We start from the raw sequence: 23,236 nt of genomic DNA on the forward strand, positions 1-23,236 counted from the left end.
GTGCCCTGAAATTTGATTGCCCTTGCTATTTCCAGTTTATCTTTTCTCTCAGCAATCCCATTTTGTTGTAAAGTGTGAATACAAGTTCTTTGATGAATAATACCTAGGCAGGTGAACAATTTGTAACATTCAACATTAATAAATTCAGAACTATTATCATTTTTGATAGTTTGAACAGAGGAATTAAACTGAGTTTTCACCAGAACGGAGAAGTTTATCAACACAACACGAATATCACTCTTCAATTTGATATGAAAAAACCACAACATTCTACTACAATCATTAACAACAGTTACAAAGAATCTATTATCATCATGAGCGGGAGAGTCAATTAAGTCCTATGTAATTATTTAACTTTGCCAAAAAAAGCAAATGTTTTTTTTTGTGGAATTTCAGTTCTTTTTTTGTTTTTGTTTTTTTCTTTTGATGAGAATATGACTAGCCTATTCCTGAAAATAGGTATATTTGAGGCACATTGTGGAAGATTAGCAGCGCATGCAAGGAAACATGTATGTGGTATTGCCAATATCTTCAATGCAATGCTGGGATTAAAAGTGAGAAAATGTCTGCTCAAGCATGTTCAAGTTAGTAGAGGATACTCTTGGCAGTTGGCAAATACTATGTTTTGCTCAGTTCTATCCAAGCTCAATTTTGTTTGTTTATTTGGGGGAAATAATGAATCTTTTAGCATATGTAAATCCCATGAACTCATTAACCTGAGTTATTGTACACCATTCTAGCCCTTCTAATTTACAATTTTTTGAAAAGTGGTAATTCAGGAGAGTGTATACAATCATAAATTTTAAAGTTAACAGTTAAAATTTTCGAGTGGGAAAAGGGTCTGATATACCCCTCAACTTTGTCATTTAGAGCTGATATACCCTTGTTATGAAAGTGGCTCATATATACCCCTACTTGTAAACAAATGGCTCACATATATCCTTTTCCTCTAACGGAAATGAAAAAAATAATAATTTTAATCTAAGTTTTTATTAATTTTTTCTAAAAAATATAATCCTATATGAGTAAATTTAATCCTCGTCAAACATTTTTTTGATTTTTTTTGTTTCAATGACTAATTTATAATTATTATTTTGATAATCAAATATATTTAGGTTTCACTAATATTCTTGTAAAACTTATTGTAGATGACCAAATTTTTTATTCGAATACGAAATTAAATTACAATACATACAAAAGAAATAGTTTTATTTTTTTCTCTTTAAACTAAGGAATATAAGAAAAAACCAAATAAGAATAAGAAACTCAAATAATTATAATAAAAGAAGTCAAAAAATAATTTATGTATGAAAAAAATTAAAATATACCTTGAACTTTGATAGAAGAATCATATATACCCCTAAATAATTTTTAAAAAAAAATTTGAAGGAATAAATATAAATTTAAAACTAATTTTTTAACTTCCGTTAAATGAAGGGTATATGTGACTCATTTTGTAACGCCAGGGGTATATGTAAGCCGTTTGTATAACAGTAAGGACATATATGAGTAACTTTTATAACGAGGGATATATCAGCTCTAAATGACAAAGTTGAGGGGTATATCAGACCCTTATCCCTTTTCGAGTTTTTGAAGTTGTGTTTGTACATTCATTTTACTTGAATTTTTTTAAAGTTCTGTGAATGAAATGTCCTAAAAGCTAGAGAAGTTGAATAAAAATAAATATCAGACAAAATCCTGTCAAATTGGTCAAAATAATTATTTAAAGATATTGTCAATTAACTATTTAAACATAATTCTCAAAAGATATTGTCAAACAAACATTTACACAAAAATTGATATCCTAATAATCTATAACCAAATTAATGCTAGTGCAATAAATAATTGTCAAGTTCTTGACATATTTTCTATAAATTTGTCATACACCAAGCTCAATATTCTCCATCCTAGCTGATTGGTTTGTTTGTTAATTTTTAAAAAAAATGATATCTAGGTATAATATTGGTGTATTTTTCCTTGTTTTGGTCTCAATATCTGTTAATACTGAAGGTCATAGTATCTCTCAATTCTTAACCCGAAAAACAAAAGGAACCAAATGGGCTGTCCTAGTTGCTGGGTCTCGTGGCTGGATTAATTATAGGCATCAGGTTATCATCCGAAATTATTCTTTTATATATATATATAGCCTAACAATTTTTTTATGATTCAATTCCTTGTAAACATTAACTACTAGTCTTGATGATGGATACATGACATTATTGATGTGAATGTTTTACTACGATGTGAATGTTTGATTATTTAATTATTTGTGGTAACTTAAGTGATCCGATTATATCTTCATCAACATCTATCAATTTTTTCTTGTGTTTTGTGAATCATGTGACTATTATTGATTGTTTATGTTTCCTATAGGTCTTGATATAATTGAATTTGATTGTCCTACAATTAGTGCCTGAAGATGATTCACACCGAACCACAAAAAAATCAAGAAATTCACAAAATGTAAAGTTGAAAAATCTAATACTTTTATTTGACTTAAAACTTTAAACTCTTTTTGTATTTGATAATATCAAATTACTGCCAACTTATAGTCCCAAAACGCATTATTTTACCAGAGTTTGTGTTTAATAGGCATATATTGAATGAAGTCACATAGAATAATAAAGTTCAAGCAAGTGTTAACTACCTAGAAATTCTCACCCAAAAAAAGAAGAAATACATTTTAATCAAAATAAAAAGAAGAAATAAGAACTATATACCCACACTCTTATTTTATCTTGAACTCTAAAAAAAATCACTTATATATTCTATAAAAAATTTCTCTCAATTCACTTAATATGTACTAAAGAAAATTACTCTAATCAAATTTAACACACTTTTTAGCCGTTCAAAAACTAAATTACCTTTCAACAAATGAAAACAATGTAACTTTAAAATATTATTTCATAGTTGATAAATGATTTATAGTTGATCAGGAGTAATACAAATTAACAAATTTTAAGAATATTTATTTCTGTTTTAAATTTTGTGTCAAGTCAAACAATTCATCATAGCTACAAAAATGTGAATATAACTTGATTGTATAATTTTAGGCTGATGTGTGCCACGCTTACCAAATATTGAAGGTTGGTGGTCTTAAGGATGAGAACATCATTGTATTCATGTACGATGATATTGCTAACAATACAGCAAACCCTAGACCTGGTGTCATAATCAATAACCCACATGGTCATAATGTTTATAAAGGTGTCCCAAAGGTTTGTTCTTTTTGTGTTCAATTTTTGGGAAGTTTCAAGATTATTAGAGTGTTTGTTAGCTAAAGAAGGTTTTCTCTTCTCTTTTTGTTGAGGCAGGATTATGTAGGTGATGATGTTAATGCTAAAAACTTTTTCAATGTCATCCTTGCCAACAAAAGTGGTGTTGTTGGGGGAAGTGGTAAAGTTTTGAAGAGTGGTCCAAATGACCATATCTTCATATACTATACTGATCATGGTAGCCCTGGAATGATTAGTAAGTATCTTATTTGCATTAATTTTGTTTACTCAACTAATACACCTTTTGTCCAAATTTATGCGTCTTACTTTCCTTTTTGGTCTGTCAAGTTTCTTTTTACATTTAGTAAGTTTTTCAATTTTGATATTCCATATGCAAGTTTAACACCACAAGATCAAAAAGTCTTAAACTTCGTGACTCTTAAATTGGGACAATGGAAGTAGTTATTATCTCAAAAAGTTAGTTTGTTTGTTGAAAAGAATTGGAATCAAGAAGAAATGTGACTTTCTGACATAATAAATTTATTACTTGAGTGATTATGTGAGAAATGAGACCCTATTTTGAAGTTGTGAAAATGTAAAATTCTAATAAGAAATTCCAAAATCACGATTGAATGTTATACACTTGGTTATCGAATATATGGATAATGGGAAAATTTCCGTCTAATGACATAGTTAGGCAATTGGATAATTAAGCTAATGCTCGTTACAAATCAAAGCATGCAATTTGTGATACTTTGGAACTGATATATGCATAATTGTTTTCTTGTTTATCAGTAATGCCAAGTGGAGAGCCGATTTATGCAGATGAACTATTTAACGTGTTGAAAAAGAAGCATGCATCAAAGACGTATGACAAACTGGTAACTTGCTTGCTTTAGATTTTTCAAGCTTTCTTTCCCTTTTCTCAAATGTTTGATCAATGAAATTTAAAATTTGTATTTTATGTTGGATGATGTTCAGGTGTTTTACCTAGAAGCCTGTGAATCTGGAAGCATATTTGACGGTATTCTCCCCAAAGGACTTAATATCTATGCCATGACTGCATCTAAACCCAATGAAGATAGTTTTGGCACATACTGTGGTGAGAGTACTCCTATTGATTCCTGTTGGGGTCAGTGCCCCCCTCCGGAGTTTAAGGGTCTTTGCTTAGGAGACTTGTTCAGTGTTGCCTGGATGGAAGATAGGTATAAAGAATTTTTATAACCTCTGTTCTCGTAGTTCACATTGTTAGAAAAAAGAATAAATTCTAGTAAATTTTTTTCTGATCATTTATACTTTGAAATGTTGAATTATGTCAAACTAATTATTGTTTGCACCTATGAACAGTGATGTACAAGATAGAAAAACTAACACCTTGCATGGGCAGTATATTCGAGTAAGAGTTTATACAGTTATATATGGACAAATATTGCATATATTTTAAGCAATTTGTTTGGGCAATGCCTATGTTTTCTTTATTCCATTTTCATGAAAGATTTATGATTTCATTTTGTCGCTCAGGTTGCAAAAAGAACTGCTGCCAACTTAACATATGATAAGTATGGCTCCCATGTCAAAGAATATGGTGATAAAGTGGTGAGTTTTGATCCTCTTGTTGTATATATGGGTGAAACTTCCAAAAATCACAGCCATGACTCTGTGGATGCAAAGTCATTCTCAACATCATCATCAAGGAATGTGGATCAGAGAAGTACTGAACTTTTCTATTTGGTCATAAAAGTATGTTCTCTACCTCTTTTTGATGGAGATTCATCTTCCTATACATGATTCAGTAATGTTCTTTCTTAATGTTTGCAGCACCAAAATGCTCCTGAAGGCTCTGATGAGAAATATGAAGCTCGTGTGAAACTAAATGAAGTTATGTCACAGAGAAGTCAAGTTGACAACAATGTAAAACATCTAGCGGATCTTCTTTTTGGTGTTGAAAAAGGTAATGAGATACTACACAGCGTTCGACCTGCTGGACAACCACTTGTTGATAACTGGGATTGCCTTAAGTCTTATGTAAGTATTTAACATGGTGATAAAAGCAATGTTTTCTTTGTTATTTCAGTTCAATTTTCGTGTTTTGTTCTTTTGATGAAAATATGACTACTCAACTCTTTATAATAGGTCAAGATATTTGAAACACATTGTGGAAGATTAACAGTTTACGGAAGGAAACATGTACGTGGTATCGCCAACATCTGCAATGCTGGGATTACAAGTGAGAAAATGGATGCTATGTCTGCTCAAGCGTGTTCAAGTTAGTAGAGGGTACTCTTGGTAGTAGGCAAATATTATGTTTTGCCAGTTTGTATTAACAAATAGCTACATTCAGAAAAGGCTTCTTAGAAGCAGATCTTTGCCTTGTAACCATGTACTAAAGCTTTGTTTTCTAAATAATAATGCCCTTCGAAATTTTTATGCATTTAAAAAGTCTTGTTCAGTTCCATTCAAGCTCAATTTTGTTTGTTTATTTGAAAGAAAATGATGAAGCATTTAGCCGCTACTAAATGTATATATAGATCTCATCAACTCATTAACCTAAGTTATTGTACACGACTCTAGTCTTTCTTACTTGAATTTTAAAAAAAAAAACAATAAGTGAAGAGAGTTGTATACAATCATAATTTTGTCCATGTATTTGGTATGACTAGGGATGGCATAATGGATAAATAATATGGGTATCCATTCATATTATCCATTTTAAATGAATTGGGTATCCAACTCATTAAAAAATGAATAAAAAACGAGTAATATCCATATTATTCATTAAAAAGTGGATAGTTAAATGGATAAAATAGGTAAAACAAAAAAAACACGATATAGGATTGGGTAGTTAGAAAGTTTTTAAAAAAATCTATAAAAAAAATGAAACTTTTTTTACATTTGATTTGAAAAAGGGGATGGTAGGGGATAGGGGTGGGGTAGGGTGGGGTGGGGGGCTGGTAGGTGGTAAGGGCTAGGGGCTAGTAGGCAGTGGGGGTGGAGGGGGTCTAGGGAGCGGGTAGTAATTTTTTTTCAAAAAAAAATTAAAAATAGTAATGAAAAAATTAATAATTTGGTTAATTGTTTTTAGGGATGGGTTGTTGAGGGGGAGGGGGGGGCTAGTGGTTGGGGGCTGGGGTGTGGTAATATTTTCTAAATTTTTTTTAAAAATTAAGATTTTTTTTTGGACGGGGGTGTGGAGTGGGGGGGGGGGGAGGGTTGGTACGAGGGTGGTAATTTTTTTAAAAAAAAATTAATAAAAAAATTTAAAATTTTGTAAATATTTTTTGGGATGGGGGGGGAGGCTGATAGGGGGTTGGGTGGAATTATTATTTTTTTTTACATTTTCTTTTTCTTTTTTGGAGGGGGAGGGGCTGATAGGGGTGGAGTGAAGTGCTAATTTTCTTTTCTTTTTTTAAAGTTTTAACAGGATCTCTAATATAACATGGGAAAATAGTTACCCATATTATTCATTGGGTAACTCTACCCATTTAAAATATATATATATATATGAGTCGAATCGAGTAACTTATTCATTTTTGTTTAACTCGTTTTTTGATCGACTCATAGTCGACTCAACTGGCTCGTTTGCAACTCCTAGGTTTGACGAAGAATATTTGCCAAAAGAACTGGAAAAACATATCATGTCCAGATGAAGAAAAAGATCTACAGTGTGTTCTTTTGTTCTTCATATAAATATTATATACAATTTCATTATGGGCGTGTTTCGTACGGAGGAAAATGTTTTCTTGAAAAACAAGTGGATTTGTAATGACCCAGAAAATAAGTTTTGAATTTTTTATAAAATTACCGCTTTACTCATCTTAATAGTTATTCCGGTCACTTTAGATCAATTCAAGAAGTTGATTTGAAAATTTTTGAATTATTTATTAGTATGATTGTTTAGTTGACGGATGATTTTAAATAGTTAATTTAAGTTGGTGTTAATGGGTCAGTGTCATAATTTATTCGATATCCTATACTATTTGACCTATATTAAAATAAGTTAGCGGAGCTTAACATTTTAATCCACAATTTGTGAAAAAGGAAAAAGAGAGGTAGAAGCTCACCAATGCGGCAAAAAGCAGTGATGTGGTATCACCACTTTAAGAATGAGCAGGTATCCATTAAAAATTCTTTATTCTTGATTATCCAAATCACTTTTTCTTGTAGAAGGTCACATGTGTAAGATATTGGAGAAATTATTATAAAGTTATATCGGGTAATTTCAGTGTAAATTGTGGGACGGTTGACGGGTGCAAGGTTGAAGCAATAGGGTGTTGCCAATGATTGTTTAGCTACTATTTTGGATAATGATTATCCAATGATTAATATTAAGGGACTTTGGTTTGAAAATAAAAACAAAGGAATCAAATTGGATTCCTCTTGTTGCTACAACGCCAGTTTGCTGGGAAGTTACTTATAATTTTCTTGATATTTCTTTTTGATGTCATTGGAATTATGTTATTCAGAGGAATTAAGATTTAAATTTAGGCTTGAAACTTGGGAACTTTATTATAGATTTGGGTAACTTTTTGGGTCTACATTAGACACATATAATACGTATGTTGTCAGTTTTAAAATATTAGTGTGGTTACTTATTGGAATAGATTTCATTTATCTGAAAGTCCAATGAAAGGATAAGACTCAAGACCCTGAGTGATTGTTCGACTATTTGAGGCAGGTGGATTTCTAAACCCTTGTTAAGTATATGGAATTCTTGTGCTTCCTTATAATATGTGTTTGGGGGTAATGAGATTTGGTGATGGGTTGACTTGTCCATATCGATTAATTATAATGATGAAAAATGGGTGATAAAAGGCAATGTAATTAATTGTTGGCGTGTGATGGTGTTAAGAATGGTTTGAAAGGCTTATTGACTCATTGTTGATGTTTTGTCACGATTGTGTTGTTGTGAATTGTGCATTAATATGAAAATGATCATCTCCAAATTATTTGTGTGAACGTGTCATTTGCATTGTTCTAAGACATGATTGTGACGAGTATAATGTGAATTGAGAAAGAGTAAGAAATTAAAAAGGATGTACCATTTCTAGGGACGTATCGCGCGCTGCGACGGATACTATATTTCGAGGGATATATCGTACGCCGTGATTGATACCGTATATTGATGGACGTATCGCTCGCCGTGATGGATACTATTATCGAGGAACGTGCCGTGCGCCGCGACGGATGCATGGACAGATATGTCTCTCATGAGTCCATGATTGAGAGACACCGGGTGTGTATCACTAGGTCAGATATGCATCATTATACTTGAAATTGCATTCAATTGCACTGAACATCTTTATCATTAGTGAACTTGATATTGCGTTTTGTTGATCTTGTGAGTGTCTTTCTGTGGAAGATGTGATTGATGAATATTGAGTTTGTTGTAGAGGAATATATAATTGTTAAATTACTGTTGTTGAATTGTGTGTTGTGTAAATTGTGAATTGTTAAATTGGGTTGGTCGTATGTAGGTTGTAGTTGTGGAAGTTCAGTTGGGATGTAAGGAGTATGTAACACCCCAAAAAAAAATTGAGCTAAGACTTGAACCATACTTCGTAGTGAGTAAGCCTTTGCCAAGGAATTTAAAATTTCTTAAGTATTAAGATCAATAGATGTAGCACCTTGAGTTCCAAAAAGAGCTAAATTGGAAATAGGAAAATCTGAAATTTGGAGAGTAAAATTAAATATGATTTTTAGGTCAACTTCAAACGACCATAACTCCTACTACATGATGAGTTAGGTGTGCTACCAAGTTTGACTTATCTTTCCAACGACACCAAGTTTGTTAAGTTTCGAGTTCGGATGAGCAAGATATGGCCTTTTGAAATTAGGTTGTCTAGTTAGGGAAAGTTAGCCGGAAATAGTGAGAGGCATTTTAGTCTTTTTCTTATCCAATCAGATTTAATTCGTTTTTAATAATATTTTTAGGGGCTAATCCTATTTGGTTCAGTTTTATAATCCTAATATACGCCTAGAGTTTTACTTGAGAGTTCAATAAGAGAAAAAAAAAAGAGAAAAGAGGAAAGGATGAAGGCGTGCGTCAACGTTCATGAGTTTAGTAGCGGATTTTCGCTATTGGTTTAATACCTAAAAGGTATGTAAGCTTCCATAGTGTTGATTTAGTTCACCCACACACCAATTATATTATTTTCAGCAAAATTTCATTCTTGAAGTTGAAAGATTTGAGTTCTTGATAGGTGTTCTTGTAGTTCATTCTAAATCTTGTTGTGTTGGGGTTTTGATGATTTCTTGAGATGAAATTGATTAATTTGAGTGTTGTTTTCGGTAGATTGGACTGTTATTAAGTTAAGTAATCGTATTCAAGTGATTGGGGAAGAAACAGTTCGATTCTAGGCAAAATAGGGTGAGAAAACAAGTTACAAAATTGCTGGATTTTCTGGGTTGGGGCATGGCGCGATGCGCCTGCCAGAGCACCCCAAACCCTCCTCTAAACTTTAAGAGTTGGCGCCCCACGCCACCCATAGTGCCAAGGTCGCCTGCCCTATCAAGTTTTTCTTTCGTTGCTCTGTTTGAGTTCGTTTAAAGTGCACCTTAACTCCCTTTCGATTCTAACTACTCTAAGCTATTTCTAAGCACCTAACATCATTCCTAACATGATCATAACCTTGAATTAATAATTCAAATTCAAGGTAGAGTTGAGAATTAACTTTGGAGAATTCTTTTGAACATTCTAAAAAAAATTTGGATCATTTTATGGAGTATTCTACAACTTTTAATAACTTGTTTCAAAACTCGAGCAAGTGAGCATGAGAGTGAGGATAATGTATTCATGATTTTACACTATCAAATAGATCTTTCATATCATGAACCATAACTCTTGAATTGATAATTCACATTCAAGAGAGAGTTAAGAGTAGAGTTCAAGAAAGCTTTTGAGTTCATCAATAGTGAATCGTTTGAGGTAAACTATCGATTTGAACTAAGGTTTAAGTTAGTAAGTATGAGAATGAGAAGAGTCGTATACATGAGTTCCTTTATTAATATTTTGACCCTTGAGTCTAATTGTTCATGTCCATAACTTTCGCATGAATTTTATAAATTGAGTATCATTGAAACGAGTAGTATCTCTAAGTTCTAAGTATTGAGTTCTTATTACTATTGAGATTATATTCCTTATAATGGGACTATTACATGTTACCCATGAAGTCCTGGAGTTCAGTATTTCATGCTCATAATTTTGCATGAACCCTATAAGTTGAACAATCTTTAGACAAGAAGTGTCTTCTTTGAGTCCTTGAGTTGAGTAGTTCATGCTCATGATGCCTCATGAACCCTCTAAGTTGAACATCATAAAATCATCCATAAACATTAGATCACGAACCGTGAATCCATAATTAAATTCAAATAAAGTTAAGATCAAAGTCAAGAGAAGTTAAGAGTCAAGTCTAGAAGCTAAGAGCAAGTAAAGTTATTACACCTCGTAAATCCAAGGACCTAGGCTACACGCTCACCTAGTGTCTAAGGCTTTAAAACAGTTTTCTCAGACCTAAATGAAGGTAATAAACTTGATTTAGATGTATTAGAGCCTAAACGTCAAGGGACGACCATGACATCCGAAAACTAGCGAAATTGAACTAGTAGACGTCCTCATGTCTTGTGAAGGTTTAGGAGTGTCGTATGAAGTCTAAAACTTGTAAAAATACTTTAAATAGGTAAAATAATTTTTACATGGGCAAAGCTTCCAGTAACAACCCCCTAAGGACCACCCTAGGGGTCCTTGAAGAGGGCCCAAGCATTGGCAAGGAGGCTGCCAAAACAGCCTACTAAAATAGCCCCGATTTGAGGCTGTCTGCGCGTCGCAAGGACAGAATTAAATGGAAAAAAAATCCCTCGCGATGCAGGGTTGTCACAAACCTCTCTGCCTCAAATCAGATTCCAGAAAAAAGATTTGGAGGTGCCCCCGCGATGCGCAGCCATGTCCCAGATTTGATTGCGTCATTTTTAAGTCAAGTTGACTTCACAAAAAGACCCAATAAAGTGAGGGGTACTTCGGGTAATTTAGGGGATGGATATATATATATTGATTTTAGGTCATTTTTAATTCATTACTACCCACCCAAATCAAATCCCTAAATGAAATTAAAATCATTTACTTCTCTAGTTTCTCTCACTACTCCATAGATCCCCATTGAAGAACAAGACCAAGCTTTCTCTAGGGCTTCAAAATCAAGACTTTCATTGACCACTCTTGAAGTATTCTCAAGGTATGGAGGCTATTCACTCTTGGGACCCCTTTTCTCACGAGGTTCTTCAAATTTTTGATTTTAATATTCATCAAAAAACTTGTTTTCATTCAATTTCGTGGGTCTACTTTCTAGGTAGAATTATGTAGTCTTAATTAGATTATTATTGATGATTTATGTGTGTTTATATGTGGATTTATGTATCCCCTAAAGCATTTATCTAAATCTTTGCAAATACCCAGAATCCTCTTCTTCTCCTAACTCTGACTTGTGATATAAGTTGGTTTATGATCGACGGAGATATAATTGAAGTATTCTTGGATAGCTTACTATTATATGGTGATGATGAGTGAATTGTTGGTTAAAGGGTAAGATCTTGGATGAGATTCTTGAAAACCAATGGTAAGACTTTCAAGATTATGAATACTTTACTTCAATCATGTTGGTCTATTCTTGATGTTGTTGTTCAATTGAAGTATGAATATGTGAGTATGATAGGAATATGATGAGATTATGAATATGATAGCATGTTATGAATGTGATGAATTGTGAGAAGATTATAGGTATGTTATGATGAGGGATTGAAGGTGATTCCTATATGCATTTATTACCATGATTATGATGTAATATACTCACTTAATGTTAGGTTGTGATGAAAGCAATTTCTCATCTTATAACCTAGGAGCTATGATCATGTTATACAAGAGGTTAGTCTCCTAAGACCTATGATATAAACTGATGTTAAGAAAGACTCTAAGATATTTTAAAAAGGGAATATGTAGCTTAGCACCGAGTGAACTTGACAGTGAGAGGTGTTCCTTCCAATGAGGAAGGTAGGTTCACCAAGTGTCTCATGAGATGGAAACTACAATGCAAATTAGCATAAAGAGAGTTTCTACAAACAATTTCCTAGTTTCTTAACTATGTGCCCCCATAGGAAAACTAGCTAGTGGATCCACTAGACGCTATTATGACGTATATGTCCTACCTTGGCAAGTAGGATGCCCTCTTTTCAGTGTGAGGGTTGAAACCGAATTCCATGTTTAGCTCACATGGTCTATTGTTGGTTATGACAAACTTTTCCGAAAGTAAAATGAATGAATAAAGTAAAAAGATACCTAACGACTAGGATGACTTGAGAGGCGCACTAGTGTAAGTAAAGGGATGGGACTTTACCTATATATTGCACATGTGGACCTTGAAGGGATTCTTAGGATGGTTTTCTTTATACATATATGTTATGAATGAAATGCATAAATGTTGATTCTATATGATGTTGGTCTCATATGATGTTGAATAAACCTGCTGATTTGTGGGGGCTGAGAAATATCGGCAAGACCGGCACGTGGACCAATTAAAATTAATAAAAAAATATAATATAATACTAAATTTAATATTAAATCGTCCAAACTCAAAACAATCAGGTTAATATTTATATTTAGATATTTATACTTTTACTTGGAAAAAAATTTTTAATACATATTATAAAGATAATTTTATTTGTGAATTTGATTAATGAGTAGTAACAATAAGTGGAACTTACATAAATATACTACAAATAAAAAATATTTAATATTTATAGCAATAACAATTTTTTCACTTTATCACTTTTAGTACATTAATACACTATTAATTTATATTACAAAAAATAATTTATTATTCACATATAATACAAGTTTTATTGATGGATAATACATTTAACACACAACTTAATACACTTATAATACAATGTGTCAACTTCTTACCAAACAAGTGAGCTTACCCGGCAAGCCTATAGCTCACGTACTTATGAGTTGGGTCGATCATTTTCTGGTTCACATAAAAAATGGGCTAGCTCGGCCTGACCCATAAAATATCAAAGCCTGGATGGACAGATGGAGTGGGTCAGCCCATATTGACATCCCTAATTGGTCAAATACAAGTTTAAATATAATTCATAATAAGATATTATCAAACAAACATTTATAGAAAAATTATCATAAAATTGGTCAAATAAAAGTTTAAATATAATTTCTTATAAGATATGGTCAAATAAACATTTATAGAAAAATTGTTATTCTCATAATCTTTAAGCAAAAGCTAGTGCAATAAATAATTGAGCTCTTGACATATTAGCTAGAAATTTGTCATACACCAAACTCAATATTCTCCATTCTAGTTGATTGGCTCCTTTGTTAATTTAAAAAACAATGATATCTAGGTATAATATTGTTGGTGTATTTTTCCTTGTTTTGATCTCAATATTTGTTAATATTGAAGGTCGTAGTATCTCTAAATTCTTAACCCAAAAAACAAAAGTAACCGAATGGGCTGTCATAATTGTTGGCTCCGCTGGCTGGACTAATTATAGGCATCAGGTTATTATCCTAAATTGTTCCTTTTTTATATAATTTATATCGCGTAAAAAAATTATGATTCAATTCCTTGTAAACGTTAATTCATAGTCTTGACGATGGATAAATGACATTATTGGTTTGATTGTCATACGACAATGTGAATGTTTGACGATTTATTTGTGGTGACTGGAGTGGTTTAATAATATCTTCATCAACATCTGTCAACTTGTTGTATTTTGTGGATCATGTAGCTATTATTGATTGTTTAAGGGTTAGACAGGTCTTGAGATGATTGAATTAGATTGTCCTACAACTACTGCTTAAAGATGAGTCACATTGAAACAGAAAAAAAAAAACAAAATCAAGAATTCCACAAAAATTTGAAGTTCAAAAATCCGACTATAAGTGATTTGATTTGATTTATAAATATAAAAATCTGACATTTTGATTTGACTTGAAATTTTAAATCTTTTTGGCATTAGAAAGATATTCCCTCTATCCCTATTTACTTGTCCATATTTTCTTTTATATTTGTCCCTGTTTACTTGTCCATTTTAACAAATCAAGAAAGAACAACAATTCTTTTCCTAAAATGCCCTTATTTAATTCTAGAAAATTTCCAATACCACTAAGTTGTAATGTATGCTTTTTGAAATCAGAAAATACATTTATTATACTTGGGAAGTTGCATAATTTTTTAAGTTAAAGGTGAAATTGTAGCTAACCTATGATAATAATTGGTGTCTTAATATGTGTGTCACATCTAAAGTGGATAATTAAATAAGGACAGAGGGAGTATCAAACTACTACCAACTTAAAGTCGTAAATTCTGTTATTTTCCAACATTTTGTATTTACTAGATATATATTGAAGGAAGTCAGAGAAACTAATAAAGTCCAAGCATGTGCTAAGTACCTAGAAATTCTCATCCCCCCACCCCCAAACAAAAAAAAACAAGAAATGCGTTAATCAAAGTAAAAATGGAGAAATAAGAACTATGTACCTTTCAATTTAACAATTTTTTTTAATCCGTTGAAAAAAAGTTACCTTTCTACAAACGAAAATAATTTAATTTAAAAAAATACTCTTTGAATTTATTGTTAATAATGATTTATAGCCATATTCTACAAATTTTAATAATGTTGTTTTCTGTTTTAAACTTTGTGTTAATATAAATTGCAGGCGGCATATAAAAAAAATTGAGTGTAATATATTATTTCAGGCTAATGTGTGTCACACTTATCAAATACCGAAGATTGATGGTCTTAAGGATGAGAACATCATTGTATTCATAGACCTGGTGTCATCATCAATAACCCACATGGCCATGATGTTTACAAAGGTGTCCCTAAGGTTTGTTCTTTTTTGTTCATTTTCTTGGAAATTTTTCAAGATTATTCGAGTTTTTGTTAGCTTATGAGGGGTTTTGTTTTTGTTGAGGCAGGACTATGTAGGTGATGATGTTAACGCTAAAAACTTATTCAGTGTCATCCTTGCCAACAGAAGTGGTGTTGTTGGGAGAAGTGGTAAAGTTTTGAAGAGTGGTCAAATGACCATATCTTCATATACTATGCTGATCATGGTGCCCCTAGATTTATTTGTAAGTATCTTCCTTGCATTAATTTTGTTTACTCAACCAATACAAACCTTCTATCCCAATTTAAGTATCTTACTTTACTTTTTGGTCTATCGAGTTTCTTTTTATATTTAATAAGTTTTTCAATTTTGATATTCCATACGCAATTTTAACACCACAAGATCAAAAAGTTTTAAATTTCGTGACACTTAAATTGAAGCTTGCAATTTGTGATACTCTAAAACTGATTAGGATATGCATAACTATTTTCTTGTTTTTATTATTATCAACAATGCCAAGTGGAGAACTGATTTACGCAGATGAACTATTTGACGTGTTGAAAAAGAAGCATGCTTCAGGGACGTATGACAGACTAGTAACTTGCTTGCTTTCTTTCCCTTTGCGCGAATGTTTGATCAGTGAAATTTAAAGTCTGTATTTTATGTTGGATGATATTCAGGTGATTGACCTAGAAGTCTGTGAGTCTGGAAGCATGTTTGATGGTATTCCCCCCAAAGGACTTAATATCTATGCCATGACTGCATCTAAACCTGATGAAGACAGTTTTGGCACATAGTGTGGCAATGGTACTCCTCATAATCCGTGCTTTGGTCAGTGTTCACCTCCCGAGTTTAAGGGTATTTGCTTGGGAGACTTGTACAGTGTTGCCTGGATGGAAGATAGATATAAACAATTTTTATAACCTCCATTCTCGTAGTCCACATTGTTAGAAAGGAGTATAGATTCTTGTATTTTGTTTCTATAATTTACACTTGGAAATGACGTATTACGTCAAACTAATAATTATTGTCTGCACCTATGAACAGTGATGTACAAGATCGAAAAACTAACACCTTGCATGGGCAGTATAGTCGAGTTAGAGTTTATATTGTTAAGCTTTAAGCAATTTGTTTGGGCAATACTATGCTTTCTTTTCTTCAATTTTAATGGAAGAGTTATGATTTCATTTTGTCACTTAGGTTGCAAAAAGAACAGCAGCCAACTTAACATATCGTAACTATGGCTCCCATGTCCATAAATATGGTGATAAAGTGGTGGTTTTTGATCCTCTTGCCGCGTATATGGGTGAAACTTCCAAAAATCACAGTCATAACTCTCTGGATGCAAAGCCATTCTCGACATCATCATCAAGGAATGTGGATCAGTGCAGTACTGAACTTTTCTATTTGTTCACCAAAGTAAGTTCCTGCCACTTTTTGATGGAGATTTCATTTTCCTACACATGATTTCAGTATTATTCTTCCTTAATGTTTGCAGTACAAAAATGCTCCTGAAGGCTCCGATGAGAAATATGACGCTCTTGTGAAACTAAATGAAGTTATGTAACAGAAAAGTCAAGTGGACAGCAATGTAAAACATCTAGGGGAGCTTCTTTTAGGTGTTGAAAAAGGTAATGAGGTACTACATACCGTTCGATCTGCTGAACAACCACTTGTTGACAACTGGGACTGCCTCAAGTCTTATGTAAGTATTTAACTTGGCAAAAAGGGTATTTTTTGTGGTATTTCAGTTCATCTTTTTTTGGTGTTTTTGTTCTTTTGATGAGAATATGACTACTATAATAGGTGAAGATATTTGAGGCACATTGTGGAAGATTAACAGCTTATGGAAGGAAACACGTACGTGGCATCGCCAGCATCTGCAATGCTGGGATTACGAGTGAGAAGATGGCTGCTATGTCTGCACAAGCATTTTCAACTTAGTAGAGAATACTCTTGGCAGTTGTCAGTTGGCATTATTTGCCAGTTTGTGTTATAGCTGCAATGTTTCCTCTTTTAGTTGACAGCTACATTCTGTTTAGAAGTAGATCTTTCCCCAGTATTCATGTACTAAAGCTTTAATTTCTCAATAATAATGTCTTCTTAACTTTTTTATGCATTTACCAAGTCTTGTTCAGTTTCTTCCAAGCTCGATTTTGTCTGACAATTGGAAAATGATGAAGCTTTTAGCATTTACCACATGCATAAGTAGATCCCACCAACTCATTAAGCATGTAGAACATATAGATGCAAAAAGAAGTGTGGGGAGAATTGGACAAACATATAGATGAAAGAAAGTTTGTTCAGGTAGAACTTTTTGCATAGTAATGAGTTATTTACAATGATCACCAACTATAACAATATTTACAATAAGAAATGTTCATCTAGTACATTTCCACTCAATATTGATGTGCTTCTAAACTGTATTTACAAGGAAGCAATTACACTAGCAAACAACCATATCAATCTTCATACTGATAATTACGGATAATTTTGGTAGCATCTAGGCGTGCATATTTCGCATTACATGCCAATCATGCACTAAAACCCCTGTGGAGGGAACTCCAGGTATAGGATGGAACACTGGGACAAGCTTGTGCCGATGCCTCCACCATCTGCTCCATTTTAATTCCAGCGTTGCATATGTTAGCAACAGAGCGCATATGTTTCATTCCATACTGAGATAACGATCCACAATGTGTTTCAAATGTTCTTACCTGTACAACACAGGAATTGCCGATGAATATAAATGCCATGAAATCATTCAAACTAACAATAGATCCAATACCAATGTTCTGTGCCTAATACCCCATACAAGCTTATACGAGAATAAACTTTTTTCCTACCCACCAGAAAATTCAAAAGATTTTGATGAAAATGGGATTGGTGTACTTACATAAGATTTAAGACAGTCCCAATTGTCAACAAGCGGCTGACCAGCAGGGCGGACACTAGTCAGCACCTCTGGACCTTTTTTAATTCCAAACAAAAGCTTACCGACAAGGGCTATGCTGTTATCTAAGTGCATTCTATGTGATATTGCTTCATTTAAGCGTTTCTGAGCCTCAGTTTTGCTAACAGAGCCTTCAGGAGCCTTGTGGAACTGCCAGTTTAGACAAACAGAACATAAATCAGAAGATATCACATGGTGAAGAACATCAGATACAAAATATCACTCAATACACATCCCTCAAATTCAGGTATCAACTAAATTACTCATTGGCACCTAATGGTGCAAACGTATATTACTTCTTTCGTCCTTGGGATACTTACTAACTTGTATCCCAAATGTGCTTCATAAATCAAAACTTTTATTTCCTGCCGTTTCATATGTTTAGGTAAACTACTTCTTTCATCCTTGGATACTAACTTGTATCATAAAAACACATATAAACTTGGAGCATACCTTGTACCAGAAATGCACAAGATCTGCATCACGCTGGTTTACAGCCTTTGATACTCGCAAGGAATTGTCATCCATAAAAGTAGAATTATCATTTGCAGGATCGGTACCCATATATAGGAATACAGCATCCTTGCTGAGATGTACATCACCATATTGCATGACATGCGAACCATAGGCAGGATTCCCACTGGCAGTTCTCTCTTTGACCTGCATAACCAGGAATTAGAGCTGATGCCTTGTACACAATTCTCAAACGGCATCATAAAAAAGAAGTGCATTGCAGAAATAATGCACATCGACTATTTGCAGTAATAGCTACATAAATATAAAATGGCATTTTTACTTCCTCCCTTTACCCCTTCTCCCACTATGCACAACTGAAAGATATTGGCGTCGCTTTCTAAGTTCTTTTTATTACTATTACATTTTACTTTTCTAACGAGTCATCAATTCTATTATAGATTATCCCAATTCTTCATGTCCATAAGCTCTTACCAGGTGATATTGCTGCTTCAAACTTTCAGTCCGCAGGTTGTGTCTTTCACTGCTCAGATACAAATAACAGAGTCAACAAAAATTAAGCTGTTGAAATCCATTAAATAATTTCACAAGCAGATTTACAGTAATGATAACTATGCCTGAATCTCAACTGGTAAAGGTAGCTAAGTGGCATATTTAATAATTGCATTATGAAAAAAGTTGAACGTAAAGGAATAACAAATGGAAGGAAATCCTCATATAACAAGCCCAAGCTCGCATTGGCAACTCACAAACTCTCAAGTATTAACTTGTGAGTTATATGATCTCTGGTGTAGAATCACAGAATGTATTCAATTTCTATGGCAAAAAATACTTATAGGACTCAATAAACTAATGTTTTTCATAGTTGTCTGCTGATACAGACGTTGTTTAAACATTGAGAATATCTTTAATTTCGATTGCCATGATATTTATAAGACTGGCAAACTTATGATTCCAAACATAGACAACCAAGAAGCCAACACATTAGACAAACATCATAGTCAAAATTCATCGTGAACTCATATTTCCTACAGTTTTTCACATGGAATTTATATAACGCAGAAAAACCGCATGTACCTGTCCTCCATCCAGGAAATACTATACAAGTCACCCAGGCAGGTGTCATATTCGATAGGAGGACTAGGGTACTCCCCTGGGCAATAGGTTCCCCAGCTGCTCTCATCAGCATTTGATGCTGTTGTGGCATAGATGTTTAAACCTTCAGGAAGAAGACCCTCAAACATACTTCCAGACTCACAAGCTTCAAGGTAAAATACCTGTAAATAGAGAACAATAAATAACTCATAGAATGGAAAAGGGACTCAAACAACCTATAGCAGCACAAGTCTGCAGGAAATATTAAAGCTCAGCTCACCAAGCTTTTGTATGTTCCCGAAGCATGCTTCATTTTCAGAGCATCAATCAGATCATTTGCATAGAGGTAAGGATTGGTAGGCATTCCTAGAAGACATGACACTATTATTAGTATATGAAGTGAAGGAACTATAAATTATTCTTCATGCAATTTAAAAAGCCCATCAAATGCAAAATATAATTGACACAGCAAGCCTTCAACACTTTGATCCAACAAAACATGTCCTGTCTCATTATATTCATCCCCAGAATAACCAACTCACCCATGATCCAAACAAATGATAGAACTTCACATACAACAGTGATTGCTCAAAACTTGAAAGATCAAAAGAGAAGATTGTTCATAAGAGACATAATAAAACCATTAAAATGAGACAGATTCTGAATTAACTTAGCTAGTGATTTCTTGTGGAGTATAGCAGCCTATATCATAATCAAAAAATTCAAACATGTTATTGTTAATTAGGATGGCATATTAACCTTGGGAATACTGTTTAACAATTAAAATGAATAGGTTCCGCTCGAGGAAGGTATATGCTTGTAGATAGTAATTGTGAATCCTAGAAAAATAATGTCTATGATAAAATCAAGAAACTACTAATTGCCCTATTGACACAATTAGTAAGTCGAGTGCCCTTTTTTTCAATACCAATAGGATTTTCCCAAACTTTTTCCGTGCAAACAGAATTTTGAAGAACTGTTGATATTCAACAGATAACAGTTAGATGCATAACCAATTTACGTCCTGTTTGTCTAAAAGAACAAGAACCAGTAAACATCATTTTCTAGCACTATAAAAACATCATTACTAAATATGGGCATAGAGGATACATGAACAGAAAAGGATCAAGTATAATGAAGCTACTCACCAAGCACTCCAGCACCTCCATGATCACTATAAAAGATGAAGATATGATCATTTGGACCACTATCTACAACCTTTCCACTGCCTCCGGTAAGTGCAGTTTTGTTCCCAAGGAGAGCAGCAAGAAAGTTGTCAACAGTAACATCATCCCCCGTGTAATCCTGCCTCAAGAGACAATATCAGAAACTGTTATTACTAGGTAAATGTAAAACAGTAACATCATCCCCCATGTAATCCTGCCTCAAGAGACAATATCAGAAACAGTTTTACTTATTACTAGGTAAATGTAAAATTTACGGAAACAAACTTACCTTAGGTACTCCGTTGTAAACATCCTCACCATGAGGGCTATTAATGATAACTCCTTGCCTTGGGTTCTCTTCATTGTTTGCAATGTCATCATACATGAACACAACAATGTTCTCATCTTTGAGACCACCCTTCTTCAACAGTTGATATGCATGACATATATCAGCCTGAGTCAAGGATAGCAGGACATATTAACAATCTATAAATAACCATGTGGATTCCCATAATCAAGAGAAGTTTTTTTTTTCTAGCCAATCTCGAATTCAATTTATTAAAACAACGAAAAGGAATGATCCATACATATGTAACCAACTAGTTAGAATCAACACCTAGCCTTTCTTGATATGTTAAACATTATGTCCAGTATTTGCAGTAGTACTTTAATACGGTTAGATATTATTATGTCCGCGCACATCTAACATATATATTGGCAAGGTCACACAAGTAAAAGACCTTGCAACTCAGAAACAAGAAAAGAACCCCTAAGTTACACCACAGAATAGTATTACATCAACTAACACCAGTGGCAGGATACCCCACACCAGCTTTCTTGAAACTGGTCCTTACTAAAATGAGTATATCATATCGAGACAAATATACTAATGGATAATATGCACTGTCGTGGTTAGCCCCACAATTAACATCCCCCACTAACATGTTATAATTAACCCAAATAAGGAAAAGGTTACACAACAGCAAAGTGATTCATTGATTATAAATTAAGAATTAGCAAGTTTGACTCTTATGCCTGTCATCAATAGTAACCTAGCTCTTACCATATCCAAACTAATATTTGGATGACACACGTTTAAGCTCTATCAAGCACCGTACAGTTAAGTCACAATCTTTATACCCTCCAAAGTCCAGAAACAACAAATGTTTACTCTAGCGTAATTTTTCAAAAGGGATTCATTAAAATCCTTCACAAAAGATAGTTAAGTCCCTCTAGCTTTATACTTCTTCGGTTTCAAAAAGAATGAGCTCTTTTTTTAGTCCGGTTCTAAAAGAATGACCTTTTTTTTTGTAATAACTTTTCATATGTCATGTTGAAGGCTTTTTTTTTTTTGTAACAACTTTCTATGTACTATGTTTAAGGCCACAAGATTAAAAAATAATTTTGTACATTTGACATAATTTTAATTTAACACTACAGGATCAAAAGTCATTTTTTATTTTTTAAATTCCAAATCAGTTAAACTACTATTCTTCGTGAAACGGAGTAAGTGATAAATTTTTCTCCATAGGTTTGACAAATCCATATCAAAAGTGTTGTTCTTCCTTAAACAGAGGTTGGTGGAAATTCAGACTAGTCAAATTTCAATTTTATTTCAAAAAAAAAATCCATATCAAATGACAAGAAATGGTGACATATTTAAGTATATATTATATAGTTTCTTATTAGCTCACAAAAGCATATACTAAAGTCAATGGAAGCTGTAATAAACTATACAGTAGCTCCGTTCCCACTAATTTGACACTTGAACCACTCATCATAAGGGTGAAAAAACATTAAACATATATTCAATCAACTTATATTAACCTCCATCAACCATCACAAACAAACAAAAAAAACGCTTCAAAAGTAAAATATTTAAAGTAAAAAAAAAACAATAGCAAATAAATCGTATAATCACCTGGTGACGGTAATTCCAATAACCGTTTGATCCGGCAAGCAAAATAGCCCATCTAGTACCGACGGAGTCGATCTCATCGGCATCGAAGAATCTAGAACCTTCAGACGGAAGTTTCAAAAAATTACGGCTCTCGGAAACGGAGACGTTTAACGAGAGCGCAATCAGGAACAAAACTCCGGCGACGGAACGATTCATTATCCGAGCTCCGATAATACAATTAAAAAAACAAGAGTGTTGTTATTATAGAAAAGGTTCTGTAATGAATATGTAAACATTTATAGAGATGAAAGAATATTCATGTGATATACGTGGACGGCTAAGATTCAATAGTTAACTGAGATGATGATTCCCACTAAGTGGACCAATACATGATTTTTTTAATTTTTGAAGCTTCTTACGTAGCTGCTGATATAGCCTCTCCTTTGCTATTTCTCTTTTCATTAATATTCCGTCTTAATTTGTGTGGCTTATTTTTATATATATTAAATTTTATAATAATTATTTTATTTTTAA

General features: G+C 33.1%; 2 protein-coding genes and 1 pseudogene across 2 annotated transcripts; 2 read left to right on the plus strand and 1 right to left on the minus strand.

The window, feature by feature from the left end:
- Positions 1 to 1,925: 1,925 nt before the first annotated feature.
- VPE8 (vacuolar processing enzyme VPE8) lies at positions 1,926 to 5,633 on the plus strand. The gene is made up of 9 exons (XM_069287885.1): positions 1,926 to 2,108; positions 3,054 to 3,218; positions 3,315 to 3,471; positions 4,011 to 4,096; positions 4,197 to 4,420; positions 4,563 to 4,611; positions 4,737 to 4,955; positions 5,034 to 5,240; positions 5,349 to 5,633. Exons 1-9 carry the CDS (start codon positions 1,944 to 1,946, stop codon positions 5,484 to 5,486), a joined length of 1,410 nt encoding a protein of 469 aa, XP_069143986.1. The 5' UTR covers positions 1,926 to 1,943; the 3' UTR covers positions 5,487 to 5,633.
- A 5,642-nt stretch (positions 5,634 to 11,275) lies between these two features.
- LOC101265849 (vacuolar-processing enzyme-like) lies at positions 11,276 to 17,237 on the plus strand (annotated as a pseudogene).
- A 161-nt stretch (positions 17,238 to 17,398) lies between these two features.
- On the minus strand, positions 17,399 to 22,975 carry VPE3 (vacuolar processing enzyme VPE3). Its single transcript, NM_001353769.1, has 9 exons — positions 22,724 to 22,975; positions 21,092 to 21,256; positions 20,785 to 20,941; positions 19,917 to 20,002; positions 19,619 to 19,818; positions 19,016 to 19,064; positions 18,521 to 18,727; positions 18,011 to 18,217; positions 17,399 to 17,831 (listed from the first exon to the last, which is right to left on the minus strand). The coding sequence occupies exons 1-9, from the start codon at positions 22,916 to 22,918 to the stop codon at positions 17,649 to 17,651; spliced, it is 1,449 nt and encodes a 482-aa protein (NP_001340698.1). The 5' UTR covers positions 22,919 to 22,975; the 3' UTR covers positions 17,399 to 17,648.
- Positions 22,976 to 23,236: the final 261 nt, after the last annotated feature.

Source organism: Solanum lycopersicum, chromosome 8, assembly GCF_036512215.1.
Source record: "Solanum lycopersicum chromosome 8, SLM_r2.1".
NCBI classification, from domain to species: Eukaryota; Viridiplantae; Streptophyta; class Magnoliopsida; order Solanales; family Solanaceae; genus Solanum; species Solanum lycopersicum.

Excerpts from the sequence above, each read along its gene's own strand:
- VPE8 (XM_069287885.1), top strand. The coding sequence starts at position 1,944 with ATGATATCTAGGTATAATATTGGTGTATTTTTCCTTGTTTTGGTCTCA. Across the intron at positions 2,109-3,053 it reads GGATTAATTATAGGCATCAG|GCTGATGTGTGCCACGCTTA; the intron begins GTTATCATCCGA and ends GTATAATTTTAG. Across the intron at positions 3,472-4,010 it reads TGGTAGCCCTGGAATGATTA|TAATGCCAAGTGGAGAGCCG; the intron begins GTAAGTATCTTA and ends CTTGTTTATCAG.
- VPE3 (NM_001353769.1), bottom strand. The coding sequence starts at position 22,918 with ATGAATCGTTCCGTCGCCGGAGTTTTGTTCCTGATTGCGCTCTCGTTA. Across the intron at positions 20,003-20,784 it reads TGGAGGTGCTGGAGTGCTTG|GAATGCCTACCAATCCTTAC; the intron begins GTGAGTAGCTTC and ends CATGTCTTCTAG. Across the intron at positions 17,832-18,010 it reads GGGACTGTCTTAAATCTTAT|GTAAGAACATTTGAAACACA; the intron begins GTAAGTACACCA and ends TGTGTTGTACAG.